This window comes from Oryzias latipes, chromosome 1, assembly GCF_002234675.1.
Source record: "Oryzias latipes chromosome 1, ASM223467v1".
Lineage (NCBI taxonomy): Eukaryota > Metazoa > Chordata > Actinopteri > Beloniformes > Adrianichthyidae > Oryzias > Oryzias latipes.
Window position 1 is genome coordinate 8,278,331 of NC_019859.2, and position 21,240 is coordinate 8,299,570.

Consider the following 21,240-nt stretch of genomic DNA (forward strand, 5'->3'; position numbering starts at 1 on the left):
CTGCATCACAAAACCTCACTGCTTTCCTGCTTTTATGCTGAGGTGAAAGGCGATAGGAGATCTACCCCCCCCCCCCCCCCCCCCGACACAGACAACTTAGTTTAATCTTGCCTTGCCTTGCCTTGCCTAATCTTTTTATATTTAAGAAAACACTTCGTATTTACAGAAAACAAAGCAAAACATCAGTTCAAGTGCATGTGTGTTCTTCTTAAATCAGCAGAAACGTTGTTTCACGAAGACATTTGTTTGTTCTCCTTTCAGTCAAGTTCAGTCTGCAGATATTTTCATTGACCGTGGTGCTGAATCTGTGTTTGTTTCATGCTGTCAAATCATCTCTTGGCAGCACTTCAGTGTGTTCTGACTGTTGAACTCTTGTTCTGTGGTTTTCCACTGCAGCAGAAACACTTTGGTGACAGAAGCTAGCATGTGCAAAATGGGCACATGACGTTAAGCCGATGCTAAAAATTCACCAGAGCACAATTTAAATGTGAGAAAAAACTAAAATATAGAGCTGTCAGTCTGTGAAGCTCCACTGTGATGGTGGCATTTGTCCACACCTGAACAACTGTTTAGAAGTGTTGGTTTGAGAAAAGTTTACAAGAAAAACTTTTGAAATTAGGGATTAGACTTCCGGATTGAAGATCATTTAAAAACCAACCTTTAGTCAGTGACTTATAAGGCTGTCATAGTTAATCTATATTAAAATTCAGTGTAACTTCAAAAAAGCACATATAGATACAGACAGTATTAAATTACCCCATTTAATGGGTTGGAATTTTATTTTGAAGACCACAACTAACATTTTCTTTGCATGAAGCCATATATACATATATATAAATATACTATAACGTTATATATACATATGTTGAAAAGAATCAAGCTCTTTCGTCTGTCTTGAGCAGTCCACATAATAATGTACGGATCGATGTCATGACATCACAAACCCCATCACAGAACACCAACCCGTACGTTTTTTTGTTTTGTTTTTTTATATTCCTTAGGTGTTCAGTACAAAGGTCAACTTGAAAGAAGTTACACCCAGTCTGAGTTTGTGTGTGTGGTTGTGGGAGGTTTTCAAAGAGCCTGGCTCCACCTCCTTATATCCAGCTGTCGTGGCGAGAGCTGTAAAGTTGGGATTAAAAGGTGCATTTATGTGCTCTTTACAGACACCGAAAGGGTCACCTTGGTCCAGGATTTATGTGCCGTTTCCTGCCTTCAAGAGCACGTTGCTCGACCTGGCCCCGCCTTCAGTGCACGCTTGGCGTTATTGCTTGTTTATGGCGGCCTGAATGAAGTGGATGGCCGTGCTGCAGGGCTGCAGGGGGTCGTGTTCGGCAAAGACGTGGCACACATTCTCCACGCCGGCCTCCATGCTTTTAGCCACAAAGCCAAACATCCTGTGGGAGCAAAGACTGAGATGTATTTGTCCACAAAAACACAAAGTCTGAACCAAAAGACGACAGATGTGAAGCTCCGGTTACCTGGCACCAAAGCTTGAACCTCTCCACCATCTGCAGCAGAAAGAAGTTGATCAATGAGAGTTTCACTCAGAGCTGAAGAGCTGAACAGAAGCACAGACTCACAATCGGCCGTCTGGGTCCTCGCCGCCGTAGCTCAGTAAATGTGTGGGGTAGTGGCGTCTGAAGAACAGCCTGCGAAAGCGAGAACAGTCTGAAGCGTCGCACCTCAGCAGCAGTCAGAACACAGTCAGCATGTGGATGGAGGCTCCTACCTTCTGTTGATATCCGTCAGAGTGACCCCCTTCCCAGACACCTTCAGGTTGACCAAGGCGGGCGTGAATGAGCCAGAGGCCTTCTCCAGCATCGAGGTCACGGCCTTCTGCACGGCGCAGGGGCCGGTCAGCATCTCCGTGGGGACGGCGTCCAGGTATACAAAGTTACAGGCTGACAGAAACGCAGACGGAAAAGGAGATTCGATCTCATGTTCTTAGACAATGACCACGTTTCTGTGTATTTATAATGCTTCCATTTGAACCCCGACAGGAAGCTCATTCTGGCAACAATGAAAACAAACTTTAAATCTCATAACTTGCATGACTTAGCATTGCTAAAATCCATAGGTGTTTCTGTAATGGCTTCACTCAGGGCACTTTATTTTATATTTGCTTTTAAAACCCCAGGGACCTCTTTTTCAGGCAGGCCAGAGTCCAGTTGAGCCGTAAAAGTCAGAGGAAGCGAACCCCAGCCGCCCATCGGACCTGACAGTGTTCATGCGCCCCAATTTAAAGCAAATGTTTTCTTCTTTTGACAGCTGTATTTGTTGGTTTTAAGTGAAGAAGGCTTGACTTTAAGATGTGTTGTCATCGTGTTTCTCTTCTGGTTTTTGGTTAAAAAAGGAAGCAACATTTTTCCAGCCTGGTTGGGACGGAGGGGGGGGGGTCGAGGAGATCAGGACGTCTGAAGCTACGTTCACACCCACCGCGACAACACGTGTTCAAGCAGTCATTTCCACTAAAAAGTCCGTGTGGAAGCATGTTTCGGGCTTTCGCGTTCAAAACTCTCACGTTTACGCGTAGCTACGCGAGCCTTTACGACTGTTTTTGGGCTCTACGTATTAAATGCGCGTCCAGGGACTCCGATTTGGTGTTGGAATTGGTGTCATCCATACACCACTTCCATATCTGAGTCCCTACGTTCAATGGACGCGCGTTTTATACGCGCGTCCATTGAACGTAGGGACTCAGATATGGAAGTGGTGTATGGATGACATTCCCGTTAAGTGCCAACCATTATAAATCTATGACACCAAGTCTTTCATATTTCAGAATAGATCTGTGAAAGAAAAAGCCTGGAGAAAGATTCATGAGACATTCACTTCCAACTGTAGGTGGTGGACATGCGCTAGTAAACTTTAGCAAAAGAACAAGAAGAAGAAGAAGAAGCCCCTCCCTGCTTGCCCAGTGTGAATACCATGGGCTAAAGAATGACGCTCAGGCCCTGATTCGTTTTTTCTTTCAGCCGTTCGGTGGTCGTCATCTATGCGGACAGCCGTCCTTGTGTGAGTGAAATCCGTAGGATTTGAACTCACCAGTTCTGGTTTGGTCTTCAGATGCTGCATTTTCAGGGCTCTCTTCTGGTGTCTTCAGATCTGTGTGGGGAAAAAAACTGTCAGTTTTCTGCGTCTCCGCTGCTTTTAAGGGGAATCCGCCCAAAAGTCGGAGATCTCACCTTGAGAGTGGAGCACCAATCTGCAAGGTAAGGCGTAAGGAGAAACGGTGTGCTGGTAGACCAGAGCAGACAAGCTTCCTGCAAAAACAAACCAGTCAGTTTTAGCCAGAAACCACATGGACCGTGCCGAGTCCTCCTGGTGTAATAAAGACGCTGCTGGAGGATGTGGACTTTACTCACCAAAGAAGGGCTCCTGGGACGAGCCTTTGATGCGAACCCCTTTGGCTGAAGATTCAATCAGGAAGTGTCGGATCAGTTCAGATTTGCCTTCGCCTGTGTCACAAATGAGAAATTAAGAAAAGAAAAAAATTCAGTCCTGTTCTCCTTTTTATGATGACAACACCGTCACGTTAGCTGGTAGCTAAACGTTAGTGAGAAGGTTCTTGTCACGGTGCCCCCGGCCGGGTCCTCCTCATCAGCTCCACCTGATGCCTCCAGCTGCGCCTCCTCATCCTCATCAGCCAGCAGACTCTTAAGGAGACCACGGACCTGTAACCGACGCTAGTTCGTTGTACTCCTATGGTGCATCTCCTGGCCTCTCATAGATTCTGGCCCTTGCCTGTCTCTTGCTTACCACTAAACTGCTTTTGTCTCCACATTCATTCCAGGACCTCGCTTACCGGAGGAGCATACCTGATCACGGGTCACCTCTCGCCGTCTCGCTCGGACGTTCTCCAACCCCAGTCTCGGATCACGCGGTTGCTGCCAACAATACCCTCCAACCACTCCTTGGACAATCTGGAAGGATACTGGAGCTCAAGTCCATACTGACCTTTTCTAATTAAAAACCTCATTATTCTCACCTCACTGCCTGCCGAGCCTCCTTCCGGGTTCCAGCACCTGAGTCGACCACGCTTGCTAATCATGACAGAACGAACTAGCCATTCCTCCGACTCAGCTGACCCGGAGGGACTCCGCCTTGCCATCGCTCAACAAGGTATGTTGCTCAGTCGTCAGTCTGATGCCCTCTCACAAATGTCCGCTGCTCAACAGGAGTTATTCCGCCGCCTGGACAGCATCACGCACACCCTAGCCGGATTTTCGGCCCAAGCTTCTAGCCCCATCGCCGCTGCTACACCTCCCGCTTCGGATGACATCACCACCGTCACTTCCGTCTCCCCGGAGGAAAACATCCGGTCGCAGCCGGAACCTTTTCACGGTGACGTAGAAGCATGCGGTGGTTTCCTATTACAGTGCCGACTGCTCTTTCAACAAGCACCCCGGTATTATCATTCAGATCAGAGCAAGATTTCCTTAGTTGTCAATTCCCTCCGCAGCAAAGCTCTTCAGTGGGCCCAGGCCTTTTTGGCCACCAATCCACTCTCACATCTCCCCTTTGACCGCTTCATAGGTGAATTTCAACTAGTTTTTGACCAACCACGCAAACAGGAGGAAGCGACCCGGCGGTTACTCAGCCTTAAGCAGCGTAACCGTCCGGTGAGCGACCACATTATAGACTTCCGGATTTTGGCGGTTGAAGCGGGCTGGCCGGACATTGCCCTCAAGGGTGTTTTCTATCAATCCCTGAATGACAAAATCAAAGATCACTTATGTACCCAACCCGAAGCGGATACTTTTGAGGAACTTGTGACCGCCGCGCTCCGCTCTGACATACGGCTCCGTGAGCGCCAGGCAGAACGGAGTTTAACCACACGCCGGCCTTCCTCTGACGTTCCTCACCGTTCCTTTCAGGTTCACCATCCTACGACCGCTGGCGCTGACGCCTCTAGCAGCTTCACTGACGAACCCATGCAGATAGGACATTCGAAACTCTCTCCTGCTGAAAGGCATAAACGCCGCAACGAGGGATTATGTTTTTATTGCGGAGATGCCAGCCACACTGTTTCACATTGTCCCATCCGTTTAAACTCCCGAACCCCTCGCTAAGCGACAGGTCGCGAGGGGACCTGTCGGAAAAGACCACAGAGCCTTTCCTGTTCATGCCTGTCAAGTTTTCATGTCTGAATCATGTCCATGAATGTAATGCCTTAATTGACTCTGGAGCTGAACACAGCCTCAGACTCTAATCTCGTTCGTCAACTTCAACTACCGGTTGAAGCTCTAATCACTCCCGTTAAGGCTGCCGGTTTGGGGGGTAAATTACTCTCAAAAATCACTCAACGTACGGAACCTATTCAGCTGATTTCGTCCGGTAATCACCGCGAGTACCATCAGTTCTTTATTACCGACTCTCCTCAAACCCCGGTTATCTTAGGGTTTTCCTGGTTGCGCCAACATAATCCCCAAATAGACTGGTCTAAATCCCGGGTAGTTAACTGGAGTACCTTCTGCATGGCTAATTGTTTTACATTCTGCTCTTCCCACCTCAGGCGCTGCCAAATTCCCAGAACAGGAGGATGTTGACTTGTCTAAGGTTCCATCCTGTTATCATGACCTCAAGACCGTGTTCAGTAAGTCTAAGGCCTGTGCTTTACCACCTCATAGGCCTTATGACTGCGCCATTGAACTCCTCAGTGGAGCCCCCCTTCCCAAGGGTAGGTTATTTAATCTGTCTGGACCTGAGAAACTCTCCATGGAGAGTTACATTCAGGAGGCGCTCTCTCTCGGCCACATCCGCCCTTCCACGTCTCCTGTTGGAGCGGGATTTTTCTTCGTTGAGAAAAAGGATAAGACCCTCAGACCCTGTATTGACTACCGAGAGCTAAACCAAATAACGGTAAAGGATAAATACTCTCTTCCCCTTATTTCTTCCGTCTTCGACTCCGTCCAGGTAGCCAACATTTTCACGAAACTAGATCTGCGTAACGCATACCATCTCGTTAGGGTTCGAGAGGGGGACGAGTGGAAAACCGCCTTTAATACCCCTCTCGGACACTATGAATACTTAGTCATGCCCTTTGGTCTCACCAACGCCCCTGCCATCTTTCAACGGCTCGTAAACGACGTCCTGCGGGACTTTCTTAACCGCTTCGTCTTCATCTATCTGGATGATATCCTCATCTACTCCAATAACCCAGTTGAACATCGTCATCACGTCCGGCTTGTCCTCGAGCGTTTATTGGAGAACAAGCTTTTTGTTAAATCCGAAAAATGCGAGTTCCATGTCGATTCTGTAGCGTTTTTAGGTTACATTCTCGAGGCTGGCCAAATCAAACCAGACCCTTCAAAACTACGAGCCGTGTCTGAGTGGGAAGTTCCCCAGTCTCACAAAAAACTACAACAGTTTCTGGGTTTCGCCAACTTTTATAGGAGATTCATAAGAAATTATAGTAGCATCGCAGCCCCACTCACTCAGCTTACCTCCATCAAGGTTCCCTATGTTTGGAACAACGCTGCTGACTCTGCCTTCCATGAACTTAAAGAACTGTTTACTTCAGCCCCCATCCTCATACAACCTGATCCTCACAAGCAATTTATTGTTGAAGTAGACGCCTCGGACTCTGGGGTAGGGGCTGTGTTATCCCAGCGTGAATCACCTTCCGGCAAACTCAAACCCTGTGCCTTTTTTTCAAGAAAACTCAATCCTGCTGAGCGTAATTACGACGTCGGCAACCGGGAGCTACTGGCCATCAAGCTGGCACTGGAGGAATGGAGACATTGGTTGGAGGGGGCAGAACAACCGTTTATTGTGTGGACTGACCACAAGAACCTGGCCTACCTCCGTTCAGCCAAGAGACTCAACTCCAGACAGGCCCGTTGGTGTCTGTTTTTCGACAGGTTTAATTTTACCATCACCTATCGTCCAGGCAGCAAAAACGGCAAACCCGATGCCCTGTCCCGAAAATACAGCACCACCGACGGATCTGCTACACCACCCATTATTCCGGACTCTCTATTTGTGGGCAACCTCACGTGGGACATAGAAGCGAGAGTGCAACAGGCCCAAGGTGAGAAACCCGATAATACTAACTGCCCGCCTGGTACCCTGTTTGTACCCGATAGGCTCAGGTCTGATGTCATCACCTGGGGCCATTCGTCTAAGATCGCTTGCCACGGTGGGGTTCGCCGCACCCTCATGCTCCTTAAACGCCGTTTCTTCTGGCCCTCCATGGAAAGCGACGTACGCGAATACGTCTCTGCCTGTACCACCTGTGCCAGGGCCAAGTCATCCAACTCACCTCCTGCTGGTCATCTCCATCCTCTGTCTACGCCCAGCCGACCCTGGTCACACATCGCCGTTGATTTTGTCACTGGACTGCCTCCTTCTCATGGTTACACGGTCATTTTTACCATCATTGATCGTTTTTCTAAATCTGCTCATTTCATTCCCCTCTCTCAACTGCCCACAGCCACCGAAACAGCCCAGATCCTGATTAATTTTGTTTTCCGTCATCATGGCATACCATCCGACATCGTGTCTGACCGGGGTCCACAGTTCACGTCCCAGGTCTGGAAGGCCTTTTGCTCCGCCCTCGGGGCCTCCGTCAGCCTCTCGTCGGGGTATCATCCCCAATCTAACGGCCAGGCCGAAAGGGCCAATCAAGAACTTGAGGCTTCCCTACGCTGCCTGGTGGCCCAGAATCAAGGGGATTGGTCGGATTACCTCGTATGGGTGGAATACGCTCACAACAACCATCCTTCGGCAGCGACGGGTATGTCACCTTTCGAGGCATCGTTGGGTTACTCACCACCCTTGTTCCCTACCCAGGAGCTCGATCTGGCGGTGCCCTCCGTGCAGCTCCATCTCCAGCGCTGCCAGGAGGTTTGGCACCAGGCTCGGACTGCTCTCCTGCGTTCCAAAGAGAGTAACTGCCAGATCGCGAATCGTCACCGAGTGGTGAGTCCCTCTTACCAGCCAGGGCAACAGGTGTGGCTCTCTTCTAGGAACATTCCTCTCCAGGCAACCTCTCGTAAATTGGCTCCCCGCTACATCGGGCCTTTTCCCATCGACCGTGTAATCAACCCCAACTGTGTCCGCCTCAAGTTACCTGCTGCCCTCAAAATCCATCCTTCATTTCATGTGTCCCAAGTCAAGCCTGTCCACCAAAGCTCCCTTTGCCCGCCGTCCGCTTCCCCTCCGCCCGCCCGGCTCATCGATGGCGCCCCGGCCTACACCGCCAGCCGGGTCTTGGACGTTCGGCGCCGGGGTCGTGGATACCAGTACCTGGTGGACTGGGAGGGTTATGGCCCGGAGGAGCGGTCGTGGGTCCCGCGCTCCTTCATCTTGGATCCCTCCCTCGTTGACGACTTCTTCCGGGCCAACCCCGATCGCCGCCCTGTTCCGCCTGGAGGCGGTCGTTGGAGGGGGGGGTACTGTCACGGTGCCCCCGGCCGGGTCCTCCTCATCAGCTCCACCTGATGCCTCCAGCTGCGCCTCCTCATCCTCATCAGCCAGCAGACTCTTAAGGAGACCACGGACCTGTAACCGACGCTAGTTCGTTGTACTCCTATGGTGCATCTCCTGGCCTCTCATAGATTCTGGCCCTTGCCTGTCTCTTGCTTACCACTAAACTGCTTTTGTCTCCACATTCATTCCAGGACCTCGCTTACCGGAGGAGCATACCTGATCACGGGTCACCTCTCGCCGTCTCGCTCGGACGTTCTCCAACCCCAGTCTCGGATCACGCGGTTGCTGCCAACAATACCCTCCAACCACTCCTTGGACAATCTGGAAGGATACTGGAGCTCAAGTCCATCCTGACCTTTTCTAATTAAAAACCTCATTATTCTCACCTCACTGCCTGCCGAGCCTCCTTCCGGGTTCCAGCACCTGAGTCGACCACGCTTGCTAATCATGAGAAGGTTCTCCTGAGTTTTCTGGTGAAAGTTGGTCATTTAACTGGATTTTTCTGTAACTTTAGCCCATTTAAGTGGGAATTTTGGAGGACACAGCAACAGATGTGGAAAATTTTCATCAAGAAAATAGAAAATTATGTTTTACTTCAGGATAATGTGAAGTTGGTTCAGATGAAAGAGTTTTGAGTAAAGTTTAACAATACAAATAGGGTTTAAACTCACTAAACAAATATAATGACGACAAAATTCTGATTGATGTTTAATCATAATCAACAAATAATATTTGTTTGAATTGTAAGCTCGCTTAAAATATGGATTAAATCCTCTAAGCTCTTAAATCAGGTTATTTCACCTAAAAACCCCAAATAAAAAGACAAATAAAAAAAAATTCATGCAGCTTAAAACCATCTTTTGTTACAGACTTTGTTTTAAAGCTTTGCTGCTTGAATTTCTTAAAGGATTTATCTGGTATGTTAAATAGAAAATATCCATTGATACTATTACTTATGTAAATGTTACTGGATGTGTGCAGCGAAAGGTTCTGCACATTGAAAAATGAAAAAAATTAAATTAAATTAAATTAAATCCACAGAAACATCTGAATAGCAGAAATAACTATTTTTTAGGCACTCACTCACACTTGTTTTTTGCGTCACCTTGAGACAACATTGGCAGAAGATTGACAATTTATAGATAAAGTGAATTAAATGAATCATTCAAATTAAAGTTTTACTTATTTTAGGCATTTTCCCTTCAATCTTTCTTCATTTTCATTTGAAGTCGTTTTTTTTTTTGTCTTGAATTGATGTTTCAGTCACTCAGCAATCCAGATGACACAACACTCCAGCCAAAACGCCACATGTCCTCCCTCATAAGTCATTTTCCTGTCTTTCTCGGCGCTCGCAGGGCCGTAAACAGCTGGTTTTGTGTTTATGGCTGGTACACTGTGGGTGGAAAACATCAGCGCTGTCTCACCGCACGATTTCATAAGATGGAGTTTTCCCATTTTCAGAAATGATCTGCCTTCAGCTCCTCACATGTGCTTTAATCCTCAATCTGTCCAAACTTTAGGAAACATCTGTGTTTGACCCGAGAAACAAAAGCGATCACACTGTGTGGGAAGTTCATAGAAGGTTTACCTGGACAGGTAGGAGATTGGCTGACCTTCATGGCCAAACCGAAGCTTCCCCTGAAGGAGGTGCTGTCTCTGATCACAAACGCTCCCGCCTCCTTGTCTCTCAAACAGGCTTCAGCTGGAGGACAGGTCAGGCATGAGTGAGGAGACAGAAACATTAACCGGGAAGTGGTTATAACTTCAGGTCTCCTCACCTTCTGCTCTGCTGATGTGTGGACGGAACCAGAACTTTGAGGTGTCCATGACAAATTTCATGGATGGTTGGCTGCCACTCAGACTTAAGCATCTTGGCTTCTTGGGGGAGGACGCAGGAACGTCCACGGCAGTTTTTGGTCCTGGGCTGACCGGATCTGGCTCTGGTGCTCCGTTGATGAGCAGTAAGGGAATGTCGCTCTGCGACCCGGACAGGGAGGCGGGGCTGCTCTGCGTTCCTTTACAGCGGAGCTCCTGTAGATGTTCTTTCTTTGTCAGGGAGGGCCGGTTCTCCCACACCTGGGTTCTTGACCTGTCACTGAAGGAGCCAGGCGCGCAGGGAGGAAGGGAATCTGGAGAGTCTGGGTCTTCCCCGGTCAAGGACAGGTTGCTGTACACACAAAAAAAGAAATCCATGTGATCAGTTTTAGCCAATCAAAGTTCATGCTTCCTCTACCTAAAAGCAAGTTTGATAAAAAAAAAAAAACATCCTCTTTCATAATATTTTGATTTTGATTTGATTTGAAATGGTTTATTTCAAGCAATCAAATAGAAATAATACACAAAAGCAATATAATCATCAGTTATACATTCATACAGTAACTAATCAAACTTAGGATAATTAGGCATATTAATAAATATTGCTTGAAAGGGAATGGAAGGAAGCAAACTTATATAATCCCACCCCGTTATACTATAACCATTTTATTCCATGATTTATCAATATCCGGTTCCTAGCTTTTATCAGACAGAATTAAGAATCGTAAAGTATCCATAAAGCACATGACAAAGATGAATTACTTAATTATTATGTAAAAATAACTATTTTGGAAATCAACATGGCAAATGCAGATCATTTTTTTAAAAGCTTAGATCTCTGGCATCTGTATTTCAGCTATGAAGCAATTTTTATACAATTACTTCAAAAAGTATTTACTCCCTTCTTGCCCCCTTTTCCAAGCCTTTTCTTCCATGTTTGATTTCAGAATTGTTTGAACTCGGTCCTGCAGGAGGGGTTTCCTGTTACAATCGGATTCTTTTGTTGCTTTTTGTTTACGTTCTTTGTTTTCTGAGCAGGCTGCCTGTGACTCCTCCCATATGAAGTCTGCTGTTCTCTAGAGGTCCTCTGTGGAGCATTCAAAGTCGCCTGCACCCGCTTGGGCCATGGTCCCCATTGAGCTACATTCACACCGGGCATGTGGCGCACGTTCAAGAACGAGCCAAACCCAGGTTCTTGAACTCGCATGGCGGTCACACTGGACCAGCAGGGAGGGGCCTCTTCTTTTTCTCTTGCCACTGTTTACTAGCGCATATCCACCACCTACAGTTGTGGAAGCGGTACAGATCTTTTGAATCTTGCACAGCACTTTTCTAATGTATGGAAGATTTGGTGTTGTACAATTCCAGCCGGCCACAAACCACAATTAATAATTTCTCGTCTGTGATCAATTTTCAAACGGTTGGGACTTCCGTGAATTAAAAGAGACACCATCCATAAGTCAACTACTGGTCAACGTTTGACCTGAATTAATTGGCAACTCAAATCACTGGCCGGAGAGCGGTTGTAAAAACGTGTGTAGCTTTGCGATAGCTTTGAACACAGAAGCCCGAATTGGAAGTGGCCACTTTAACGCGCGTTCTCGAGGGCGGTGGGAATGTCGCTTTCGAAGGTGTCACTGAGTCCTCACCAGTGCAAACTCTCCCCCTCCCCCAAGATTCATTCCTGATTTTTATACTCCAATGAGGACTGTTACGTTTCTAAATGTTTGGTTCAGGATGTTTTTTTATTTTTTGAAATTAGAGTTTTCTTTTTTTTCCAGCTTAGTGGTGACTTAAATTATTTGGACTTTTTTCTGTGACTTTGAACTGAACTCTGATCTGCACTTTTGGTTTTCACCATTCTGCCACACTGGTTGGAAACATTTCTGATAAAGTTGACATGTCTGTGGATGTAATGAGCTGCGCTACGTTTGCCAATATTTCAAAGACTTTTAATGTGAATTAATGGGATATGCGTGTTAGGGATGGGACAGGCTTCAACATGATTACAAATAACTAAATAAAGTGTGTGTGAGTTATTTAAATGTTGTGTTTTTTAACCATTAGGTAATCTGATTTTCTCTAGACTATTCTGTTTGAGTGATCTTGGAGATGAAATTAGTATTTTTAATAAAAGGTCAATTGAAAACTTGGATGATGCAAAGAAGGTAAGAAAAACCTCAAATTAAGACAAAACGCAAAATCATTCAGCATTATTTAAAGCTAGTTCAGTCTCGTGCTGGTTTGCGGCGCCTTCCATCCGTGAAACCCAGGTTCAACTCTGGGCTGCTCCCTGTTCCCTTCTCTACTTCTGTGCCGGTCCCAAGCCCGGTTGCTTTGAGAGGGTTGCGTCAGGAAGGGCATCCGGCGTAAAACATTGCCAAGTTTACCATGCGACTCGTTCGCTGTGGCGACCCCTGATGGGAAAAGCCGAAAGAGAAACAGTTCAGTCTAAATCATTGTATTATGGTGCTTTTATTGAAGATAATATTGGTCATGGAGGCCAGAGGTCATTTCCTGGTGTGATTTTTGTGGGAGCTTTTATTGTGGAAGCTTCCTTAACCTCATTTCTGTGGTCACCATGACTACTTTATGTAATATGAAACGTGCAATGTGCAAAAAGCCTTAGGTGTGTCGAGCGCTTCCAAGTTTGCTTTTGAGAGATTAAAAAAAACATAACACAGCTGAATAGATCTTTAGGCAGCCACGCCCACTCAGCGTTTTCAACAGCCACACCCAACAGTCTATCGTTCAGCCATGAATACCGTGATAAAGGAAACCTAATCTAGAGTTGAACTTTGTAAGAACATGAAGGCATCATTTTTGTGTGGCGCCAAAACCATAACTGAGAGACAAACTTAAGAATAAGATTCTTCATCAACACAGACCTGCATAAACCTTACCTGAAGGAGCAGAAATCAAAGAAAATGCTGTGATGAGTTTTGTTTTTACTTTCCCCTTCACAGTGTATTTAATAGAAGTGGCAAAAGGTCTTCATCCACAGACAGATGTAGGGATCATTTGTACCACAACATTTAATTTTAATACAAGTTCCTATATTAACCTTTGATGAATGAGTTTTTGTTCTGGAATGAATGGGTTATTGTTGTGCTCCACGGTTGACCTGCCCCCTGCTGTTGCCTTGGATGTACTTTGTTCTGGTATATCTTTGTCCATTTGGTCATTGTTGTTATTTTCTCATTGTGTTATCTGTTATTTCACTGACTTGTGACGTTCTGCTGTTGGCCATGATTGAAAAGAAATTTCCCCTTCAGGAGTTATTTAAGAGCATCCCATCCCGCCCTGTTCTGAGAGCACAAAGCCATGATCGTAGCCATCGAAGAAGGCCAAACCCACAAAGAGGTGTCCTCAGTAAGTGGGTAAGGATTCCTACAAAAATCACAGTGTCATCAGCATACAAACTAATTACCTTCAATGTTCCTGACATGCACTTTGAGCCCTTAAATCATCGTAACTCTTCAACTGTTTATGCACTGACATTAACATAATTCCAACGGAAGCGGAGAAAAGTAGCTTTGTGCTGATATACTTTACAGTTGTAAAGTGCTTGTGCAATAATGTAAACCAACTGATTCTGCATTTGCTGATTTTCTTTGCCTCAGAATCCAGTTGGAATGACAAAAATTGCGTTACTGGTCAGAGTTATGACAGTTCAAAGAAAACGTGTTATGTTGTGTCACTGGTGACATCTCTGGTAGGAAAGGGCTAACTTTGTACGGATCTCTAAAAATAGGAACAACGGATCTCGAAGTAGCCTTTGGGTCAGAACTTTGACTCGTCAAAGCAAAAACTGTTCGGCGTGTTTTACCTGCCCAGGATGTAGCTAGTGTCCGAGCACGTAGACGTGGACAGCAGTGAGGTGGCGCTGTTTCTGTTGGAATGGCACAGGCGCAGGGATCCCTGGGACGAGTCGTGCCTCAGGGAATGATTCCTCCTGGGTGCGCTCCCAAACGGCAAAGGTGGCAGGCAGGACGTCGGGGAGCAGGAGAACACCTGCGCCCCCTGCAGGCTGCAGCTGAGACCGCTGTGTGTAGGGATGGGAATACTGGGTGTCACAGACGGCACCGCAGTGGGAAGAGACCTTGGAGAACATCCTCTAGAAACCAGCACGCAACGGGAAATGTCATCTGAAAATGGAGAAATGGAAAACAGAGCCGTTGGAAGACGGAAGAAAACAATAAAATGATGTTAATGTAACTGATGGAAAAATTCCATGATGGGATTAAATGAGGGCTTGGCCTTCTAATGTAAGAGTCTTAGAAAAAGATTTTCATGATCTTCCTGCAGGAACTTGCACTCAGGAGCTCATATGATTCAAACAGACTCGTTTTTTTGAGTGTGTGGTTTGGCTGTTGCAATAATACCCATTCATCCAGATCAGTCTCAGCTTGTTCCTCTGTCTGGATGTATGTAGGAGTGTTTGAGGGAAATCTCCAGGGGGGGGGGAGAGTCAGACGGGTGAGTTCAGAAAGCTTCTAGTGTCATGACTAATACAGGCGTGAAAGAAGGAGCCCCAGGTAGGTGTTGTTTTTTTCAGTAGTGCGGTTTACAAGAAGCACAAAATGAGTGTTCATCACATCTCATTCAATTGTTTTTTTTCCCATTTCTCCTCAGTGTTGCACGATTTCCCTCAAACGCTTCAAAAGCACCTGAGAGTATCAACCCAAACACCAGTGAGCAGGTTTCAGGAGGAAATGCGATCACATGCCCCCTGCCTCGTGTTCAGCTGCCACGCTGCTGTGACCTATGACTTAGAAGTGAGCTCGGCTCACATATGCAGGGTGTGGTTTTGCTCTGGGGATGTATCCTAGAGACGCAGAAGTGCTGCATTTACCACATGATTAACAGTATTAAGGCTTTTGTGTGTTTTTGAAACCCCAGGCTACCTGCTCTGGGGGGTGACTACAGCTTTATTGCACAGTGCCACACCTCTGCTGAACGTCGCTGCACTTTGTTGACTGGCGTGCAGAGACTGACTCACGCATTAGCTGAAATAAAACACCTAATAAAGCCGATGCAGGGAACTCCTTGTAATTTCAGAAAAATGTTCCTGGAAGGAGAGACCGTTCCATGGTCTCACTGTTCATTCTGAATGAAAACCTGCTCCAGGGTTTGGCTAAAATTCAAGTCAGTGCCCCAACCTGCCGTGAACCCCCCAAGCAAAGACAAAGCTGAGGGAATAAACAAAGACAAACAATAAGGAATGTGAGGCTGTCCAGGTAAAAGACCCCAGCCAAACATCAGCAGGAGAAGTGGCCTAGCATTAGCAACATGGACTTTTTAAGAGAGTTAAGGATTCAAATCCCTGACAGGATTAAACCAAATTACTCCAGTGGATCTGCTCAGTAGCTCCAGGTGCTGCTGGTTCAATGGGCAGCTCCAAGGTACTAATGTGAAAGTGTGGGAAAGATCTTTACGAAGGACAGCTGATGCCTAACAAACCTTGGCCGTGCAAATCCATGCAAAAAATGCTGTTTGCTTGCTGCATTAAATCTTGGATGGGTTCCTTCCACTATCAAAGGTGGAACACTTAAAGAAAAACTTTGACATAGCATAAATCTTAAACGTTTACGCGGTCTCCGTAAATCTGATGCAGAGAAAAACAGCTTTTCATATCGGCTTTGCAGCGATATTATCAAAGGGTTACATAACGGCACAGAGCCACTTTTCTCTGTGACAGATTCAGTTGATTTATGTGAATTCCATAAGCACTTCTACTATAAAGTGCTGCATATCAGTACAAGGCTGCTTTTCTCTGATTCAGAATCTGCTAGAATTACATGAATGGCATAAACGGCTTAAGAGATACGATAGTCAAAAGAATTTAAACAATAGACTAGAGCTAAAGCTCCAATGTTAAAGGGTGAATCATTCTCCAATTCTTCCCTTTCTTGAATCTGGGTCCCTCATCTCTACTATCCTCCTCTTCCTCTCTGGTGTGTGCATCCAAAGATGATAAAAGAGTTTAGCCTTAAATACAAAAGTGGTTTATACAAATATACTCCTTGTGTGTCCAAAGTTGCTTAACTACCTATTTTAACAGTAAAGTCTGTCCAACTCAAGAGACCATCAGCCAATTGCGTTTGCTGTGCAATGGACAAGACAAGTTAAAAAAATAAATAAATAAAACGCAGAAACAAAGAAACCCTCACCCTAGAAAGTCCAACATTGCAGCTATTTAGGATTCAAGATATGAAATAGAATAGAAGGCTAAGAAAAAGGCTTGACTTTTGTTTTAAATGGCACCATCGGGGTTTCTATTGCTAAAAATAGTTTTGAGATTGATCGGGAGATTCGGTCCTGTGAACTACGTGCTCAGAATTTCAGCTCCAAACTGTTTGAAAAAATGTAACCTTTGAAACAGGAAATCAGTTCAAAGATGGTGCGCCTGCTGGGATGTTGATCACATAACATTACGTCAACTGTAAATGAAAAGCTGATGATGAAACAGTGATAGTGATTCAAAAACCAAACCTAAATCATCTCTTCAATCTCATGCTTCAGGCTAAAAGAGAACTAGACTGGAGGAAAATGATCTGTTCATCTTGAATTCTCCAAAAGCACACACAGCTTCTGTGTAGATGACAGAGGGAATTGGATCATTATAAAGTCTGGCTGTCCAAATAAAAAGACAATTTTAAATTACAATTACAGAATTAACTCCATTGAAGCTGACCTTTACCATCACTCTGGTATCAACAAGAGCATCAGCCTTTTGATACTCCAGAGAAACTCCATCAAACTGCGGTCAAATGGAGAGTAAAGTCTTTCTGCATGATTGATGGCTGAGAAATTTCACTGGTTTTGTGTAAACGTGACAAAAATGTAAACAAGGCATTTATTAGAAAGACTTCTGCGCCAACACCTCTTGCTTCTTTTGACGTCATAAACAAAACATCAAAGAACAAATTGATTAAAGTCCTTCTCTGAGTATCATTTGATCAATTGTAAAAGACTTCCCAGTGGTCATTTAATTATAATTATACAGTTTTCAGCTAAAATCAAAAAGCCTGGTTCGTTTTCTAGGACATAGTTTCTGCAGAGCGGCAGGGGTTCATTAGAAATTCCCCTCTGAATTGCAGCCGACACTGTTGGTGTGGAGTAAGCCTGTGTTGATATCCCATCATCCCCTTATTTACACTCTCTCTCCCGCCAGCTTACAGCCCCTCACAAGCCGAAGCTAACATTACGGGTGCTTGTGCAGATTTCCCATCATTCCTCAACCGCTACCTAACATTAGCGCTGCGACAAAAGCGGCGAGCAATATTTGAGCTATTCAGCCGTGCAGTTTTGAGCCAGATGCCAACTTGGACAAGGAAAACTGAGATGTAGACGGATCTATTTGTCTGTGATTGGATGCATCAGAATGGAGCGAAGCAGGAAGCTTGTGGCCCGCCCAGAGTATTTTCCTATGTCACAAATAAGCTCAAATTCAAATGGCATTTTTTTGTCTGCTCCTTATTCACAATGATTTGATTAAAAGAAGTACTCTGGAATACAATTCGGAGCTTCATTTTCAATTCGTCATCATCAGAAAAAATGGCACAAGAACATGTTAAAAAAACAAAATACCATTTTCATTGGAGTGGGGCTTTACAGCCGTTTAATACTAGCTGTTCCAAGCTTTTTTTTAATCTTCCCCCCAAAAAATGTGCTAAATGTAAGTACAACAAACTTTGGCTTAAACATTTGCACTTATTGTACTTCTTAATTTGCACATTACACTGAGCTGCTGTCCTGTTTGTCCACTAAATGCTGTCAGCGGAGACTGTAGAAGGAAAAAAAACTGTTATTTCAGGGACCTAAAAATGAAAACAAACCAGTTGTGGTTTGATAAAAAAAAATGTTGTGTTTATGTTAATTTAAGAACTCGAGGCAGTAAAATGGCATCGCAGTTTTATCAGTAACATTTGGTCGGATTTTCTTTTTTCATTTGTGCGTTTTGGCAGCTGAAAAAAAAAAACATAGAAAGGACAAATGCTGTTCAATCGTTTTTTGGTTTACGACAAAGAAAAACCAATATTCATCACATCATTGTTCCCCAAAAGTTAGATCGTTTTTCAGTTGGTGCAGTATGTTGGGGTTTTTTTTAGTGGGGAATAATGATAAGGTAAGAAAGTTCCCATTTTTCCTTTTATCCTCAAAATAGTAAATTCAGCTTCTGTATGTCAATAATAAAGAATAATAGACTGAAAAAATGAACAATAGGCATGGAGCAAACCAAAAGGTTCTTTTCAGTCTTATACCTGTTGGCGGACTGACACACGTGGGGCTTTTCTTTACTTCGAGTTCAAACGTTGGATCCAGGTCCAATATAAGCTGGTTGAGATTATCCAGGGAAATATCCAAGTCCCGCTCCTCTTGGTCGCTGGACTTGGTGTCTGAAGCCTGGTCCATACATATGGTCTGGCCCACTCTGAGAACATGGCTGGGTATGGCGTGAGACATGCCTTTAACAGGAGGCATCATGTAGTGAGAGCTTTCCCGTCCTCTGAGGCTGAAAAAGGGAAATGTGTCAACGTCACAAATAACAGGAGAAAGAGCTGTTGCTGTGGTTGGTTGACAAACGAAAGCAGCTTTGCATGAGCTACACAAGGGAGGATCGGGCCCGAACGCCTCCTCCTCAGCATTTCAGGCGAGGCGTGGTGCACCGTGAGTTATCCAGTGACCTGCTGTCACCATGGAGACGTTAATGTTTCCCCCAACAGCCAAACCTCACAGACAGGGTTGAACATGCAGAAAACACTGATTTTTTTTTTTTTTTTTTTAAGCGAGGTGCATTTGACCTCCTCTAAAGAACTCAATTTAAAATTGTGGAGTTTTCTCACTCCTGCCTGTTATTTATCTTCCAAAAAACACATTATGAGTTCCTCATTCTTATCAGGAAGAAGAAATATCAGCTAATTCAGACTTTTCAAAATTATTTGTTTAAACCAATTTCACAAAAAGCTGACTTAAAATACAGAAAAAAACGTACCTTCTTTTTCTTCGGTTGGACTTTACCGTCTTAGTGCTGCTGTCACTTATCAGCTTCACACCCTCCTGCAGGGTTTGCTTTTATTAAAGAAATCCCACCCATTTTTCCTTGTGAGCCAATCAGCAGTAAGGAAGAGGAGTTTGGTCCCAGGTAAGGTTTTTTTTTCGTTTTTTCTTCTACTCTTTCCCCCATTTTCATGACAAAATATTAACAATGTGCTTTTGTCGGATGACAACTCACATTATTTCTTAACTGTTGCCAAAATGAAATGAGTCCTGCCAGGAAATAAACATGAAATCAAAGCAGTTAAAGCTTCTGTTTCAGTTTTATCTGCAGTCTTAAATTCCTTCAGAAAAAAAAACAGAGGCTGGAAGCTTCACAGAGACTTCTTTTGATTATTATAATTTTTAGGAATTTTTTAAAACCCTCAAAATACCTTCTAAACTCCATTGAGAAACATTTACTTCATTCAGACCTTATGACAAATTATAAATAACTGTTGTATTTATTTGATTGGATTTTGCTTTCAACTATGTCCAGTGTCCTTGAGCTTTAAAAAGATACTTTCACTTAAAATGGATTGTATGATCTTTATTATTATAACATGCCCCGCCTACCTTCACTGATTGTCATATTTCTAAAATAATAAATAAAACAAACAAACTATTACATAAAACAATATTATGTATAAAAATGCAACTTAATTCCAGCTTTTGCATAAAAAGGAGACATTTCAAATAATTTCTTTTTTTAAATTATGGGTAAATTAGATTATAAAACGGCCTTGTATTAAAGTAAATTAATTTTTTTCTATACAAATAAGGCTAGTTAAAAAAAAGTAGATTATTGGTTGACTGTTTGATCTGACAACACTTTATTATTATTTAATGACGTATGAACACTTTCGGAGCCTCACTGTCTCCATGGCAACACTTGAAATTGGAAAAAGTTTCTTTTCACCGGCTGTCACAGTTATTGAGACAGGAAGGAAGACTCCTGTTGTGACTCATGACAGTGTTTTCAATCGCCCTAAAACTTTTGTAAACTTCTTCCAGTGGTGTGTCCCAACAGACATGACCCAACGTGCAGTCAGCTGATTACTCAACCAGCCGCCTCAAAGGTCCGACTTGAAAATTTCAGAATAAGCCCCAAACCAGAGGAAGAGAAGCTTAAGATGCATTTATATTTTGTTTAAGCTATAATATATATAAAGCACTTACAATGGAGATACATTGTAAGAGCTTTGGGTGTCTGGAAAAGCATAGATAAATCTAGTCCATCATTATTATTATTATTAGAACCGCTTCATCGTCAATGTCTGGCAAACCAAAGAGAGGCTGATGGACTTGTGCAGGCGTCATCTGGTTTCTTCATTTTTCCCTGGAAAGGATTTTTTCTTTACCGAGAAGGAGGGTCTAAGCGCAAGAATTCCCAATTTAGTTCAGACTGTTTGGTTGAGTTTAGCAATCAGCTATTGTATTTTATAACTAATGTTATGTTTTGTACAATTAGTGAAGCCCGTTGAGACAACTGTGTTGTAATATTGGGCTAAATAAATATATATAAATATATAAAGGAAAGTGAATTGCTACCTCCTCATTGGTGAGAATCTAGGAAGGGGATGTTGAGGGAGTGAACCCCTAAAAGTACCTTGTATGATCCCCGAATTATGCAAAAGGAAACAATAAATACTATTAATATAATCAATTAAACAGGGGTGTCTGAATCTATGTTCTATGAAAGTTACATTTTTTTGAGTGGAATTATGGAAATAAAAACACATTTCCTTAATATTTCATTTATTTTTGAAAGGGTCATATGCAATAGAAATAACTCAATAGAGGTGTGGGTCTGTTGATGTTTGCTTCTTCCTACTTCTTCTCAAGCAATAAATCAAACTCTGGGGTTTCCTCATGGTCGAGCAGCTGCATCCAAGCCACACATCAACAAGTGCAACGCAAAGCGTCGGATGCAGTGGTGTAAAGCACGCC

At 44.2% G+C, this 21,240-nt stretch overlaps 1 protein-coding gene and 3 long non-coding RNA genes across 4 annotated transcripts; 1 reads left to right on the forward strand and 3 right to left on the reverse strand.

Moving 5' to 3' along the window:
* Positions 1–130: 130 nt before the first annotated feature.
* Positions 131–19,761, reverse strand: tns4 (tensin 4). The gene is made up of 12 exons (XM_004065767.4): positions 19,250–19,761; positions 18,519–18,769; positions 14,081–14,399; positions 10,215–10,603; positions 10,025–10,138; positions 3,369–3,461; positions 3,189–3,266; positions 3,049–3,108; positions 1,733–1,904; positions 1,584–1,652; positions 1,482–1,511; positions 131–1,397 (listed from the first exon to the last, which is right to left on the reverse strand). Exons 2-12 carry the CDS (start codon positions 18,739–18,741, stop codon positions 1,265–1,267), a joined length of 1,680 nt encoding a protein of 559 aa, XP_004065815.2. The 5' UTR covers positions 18,742–18,769; positions 19,250–19,761; the 3' UTR covers positions 131–1,264.
* LOC111947458 lies at positions 3,817–4,260 on the reverse strand. The gene is made up of 2 exons (XR_002873300.1): positions 3,992–4,260; positions 3,817–3,926 (listed from the first exon to the last, which is right to left on the reverse strand). It is a non-coding gene; the product is annotated as an uncharacterized LOC111947458 (long non-coding RNA).
* On the forward strand, positions 8,491–8,821 carry LOC111947460. Its single transcript, XR_002873302.1, has 2 exons — positions 8,491–8,541; positions 8,628–8,821. It is a non-coding gene; the product is annotated as an uncharacterized LOC111947460 (long non-coding RNA).
* Positions 8,648–9,983, reverse strand: LOC111947459. Its single transcript, XR_002873301.1, has 2 exons — positions 8,823–9,983; positions 8,648–8,757 (listed from the first exon to the last, which is right to left on the reverse strand). It is a non-coding gene; the product is annotated as an uncharacterized LOC111947459 (long non-coding RNA).
* Positions 19,762–21,240: the final 1,479 nt, after the last annotated feature.

Coding starts and splice junctions, on each gene's coding strand:
- tns4 (XM_004065767.4), bottom strand. CDS start 18,741: ATGATGCCTCCTGTTAAAGGCATGTCTCACGCCATACCCAGCCATGTT. Junction 3,109..3,188: donor ATTGGTGCTCCACTCTCAAG/GTGAGATCTCCG, acceptor TTCCCCACACAG/ATCTGAAGACACCAGAAGAG. Junction 1,905..3,048: donor TGAAGACCAAACCAGAACTG/GTGAGTTCAAAT, acceptor CGTTTCTGTCAG/CCTGTAACTTTGTATACCTG.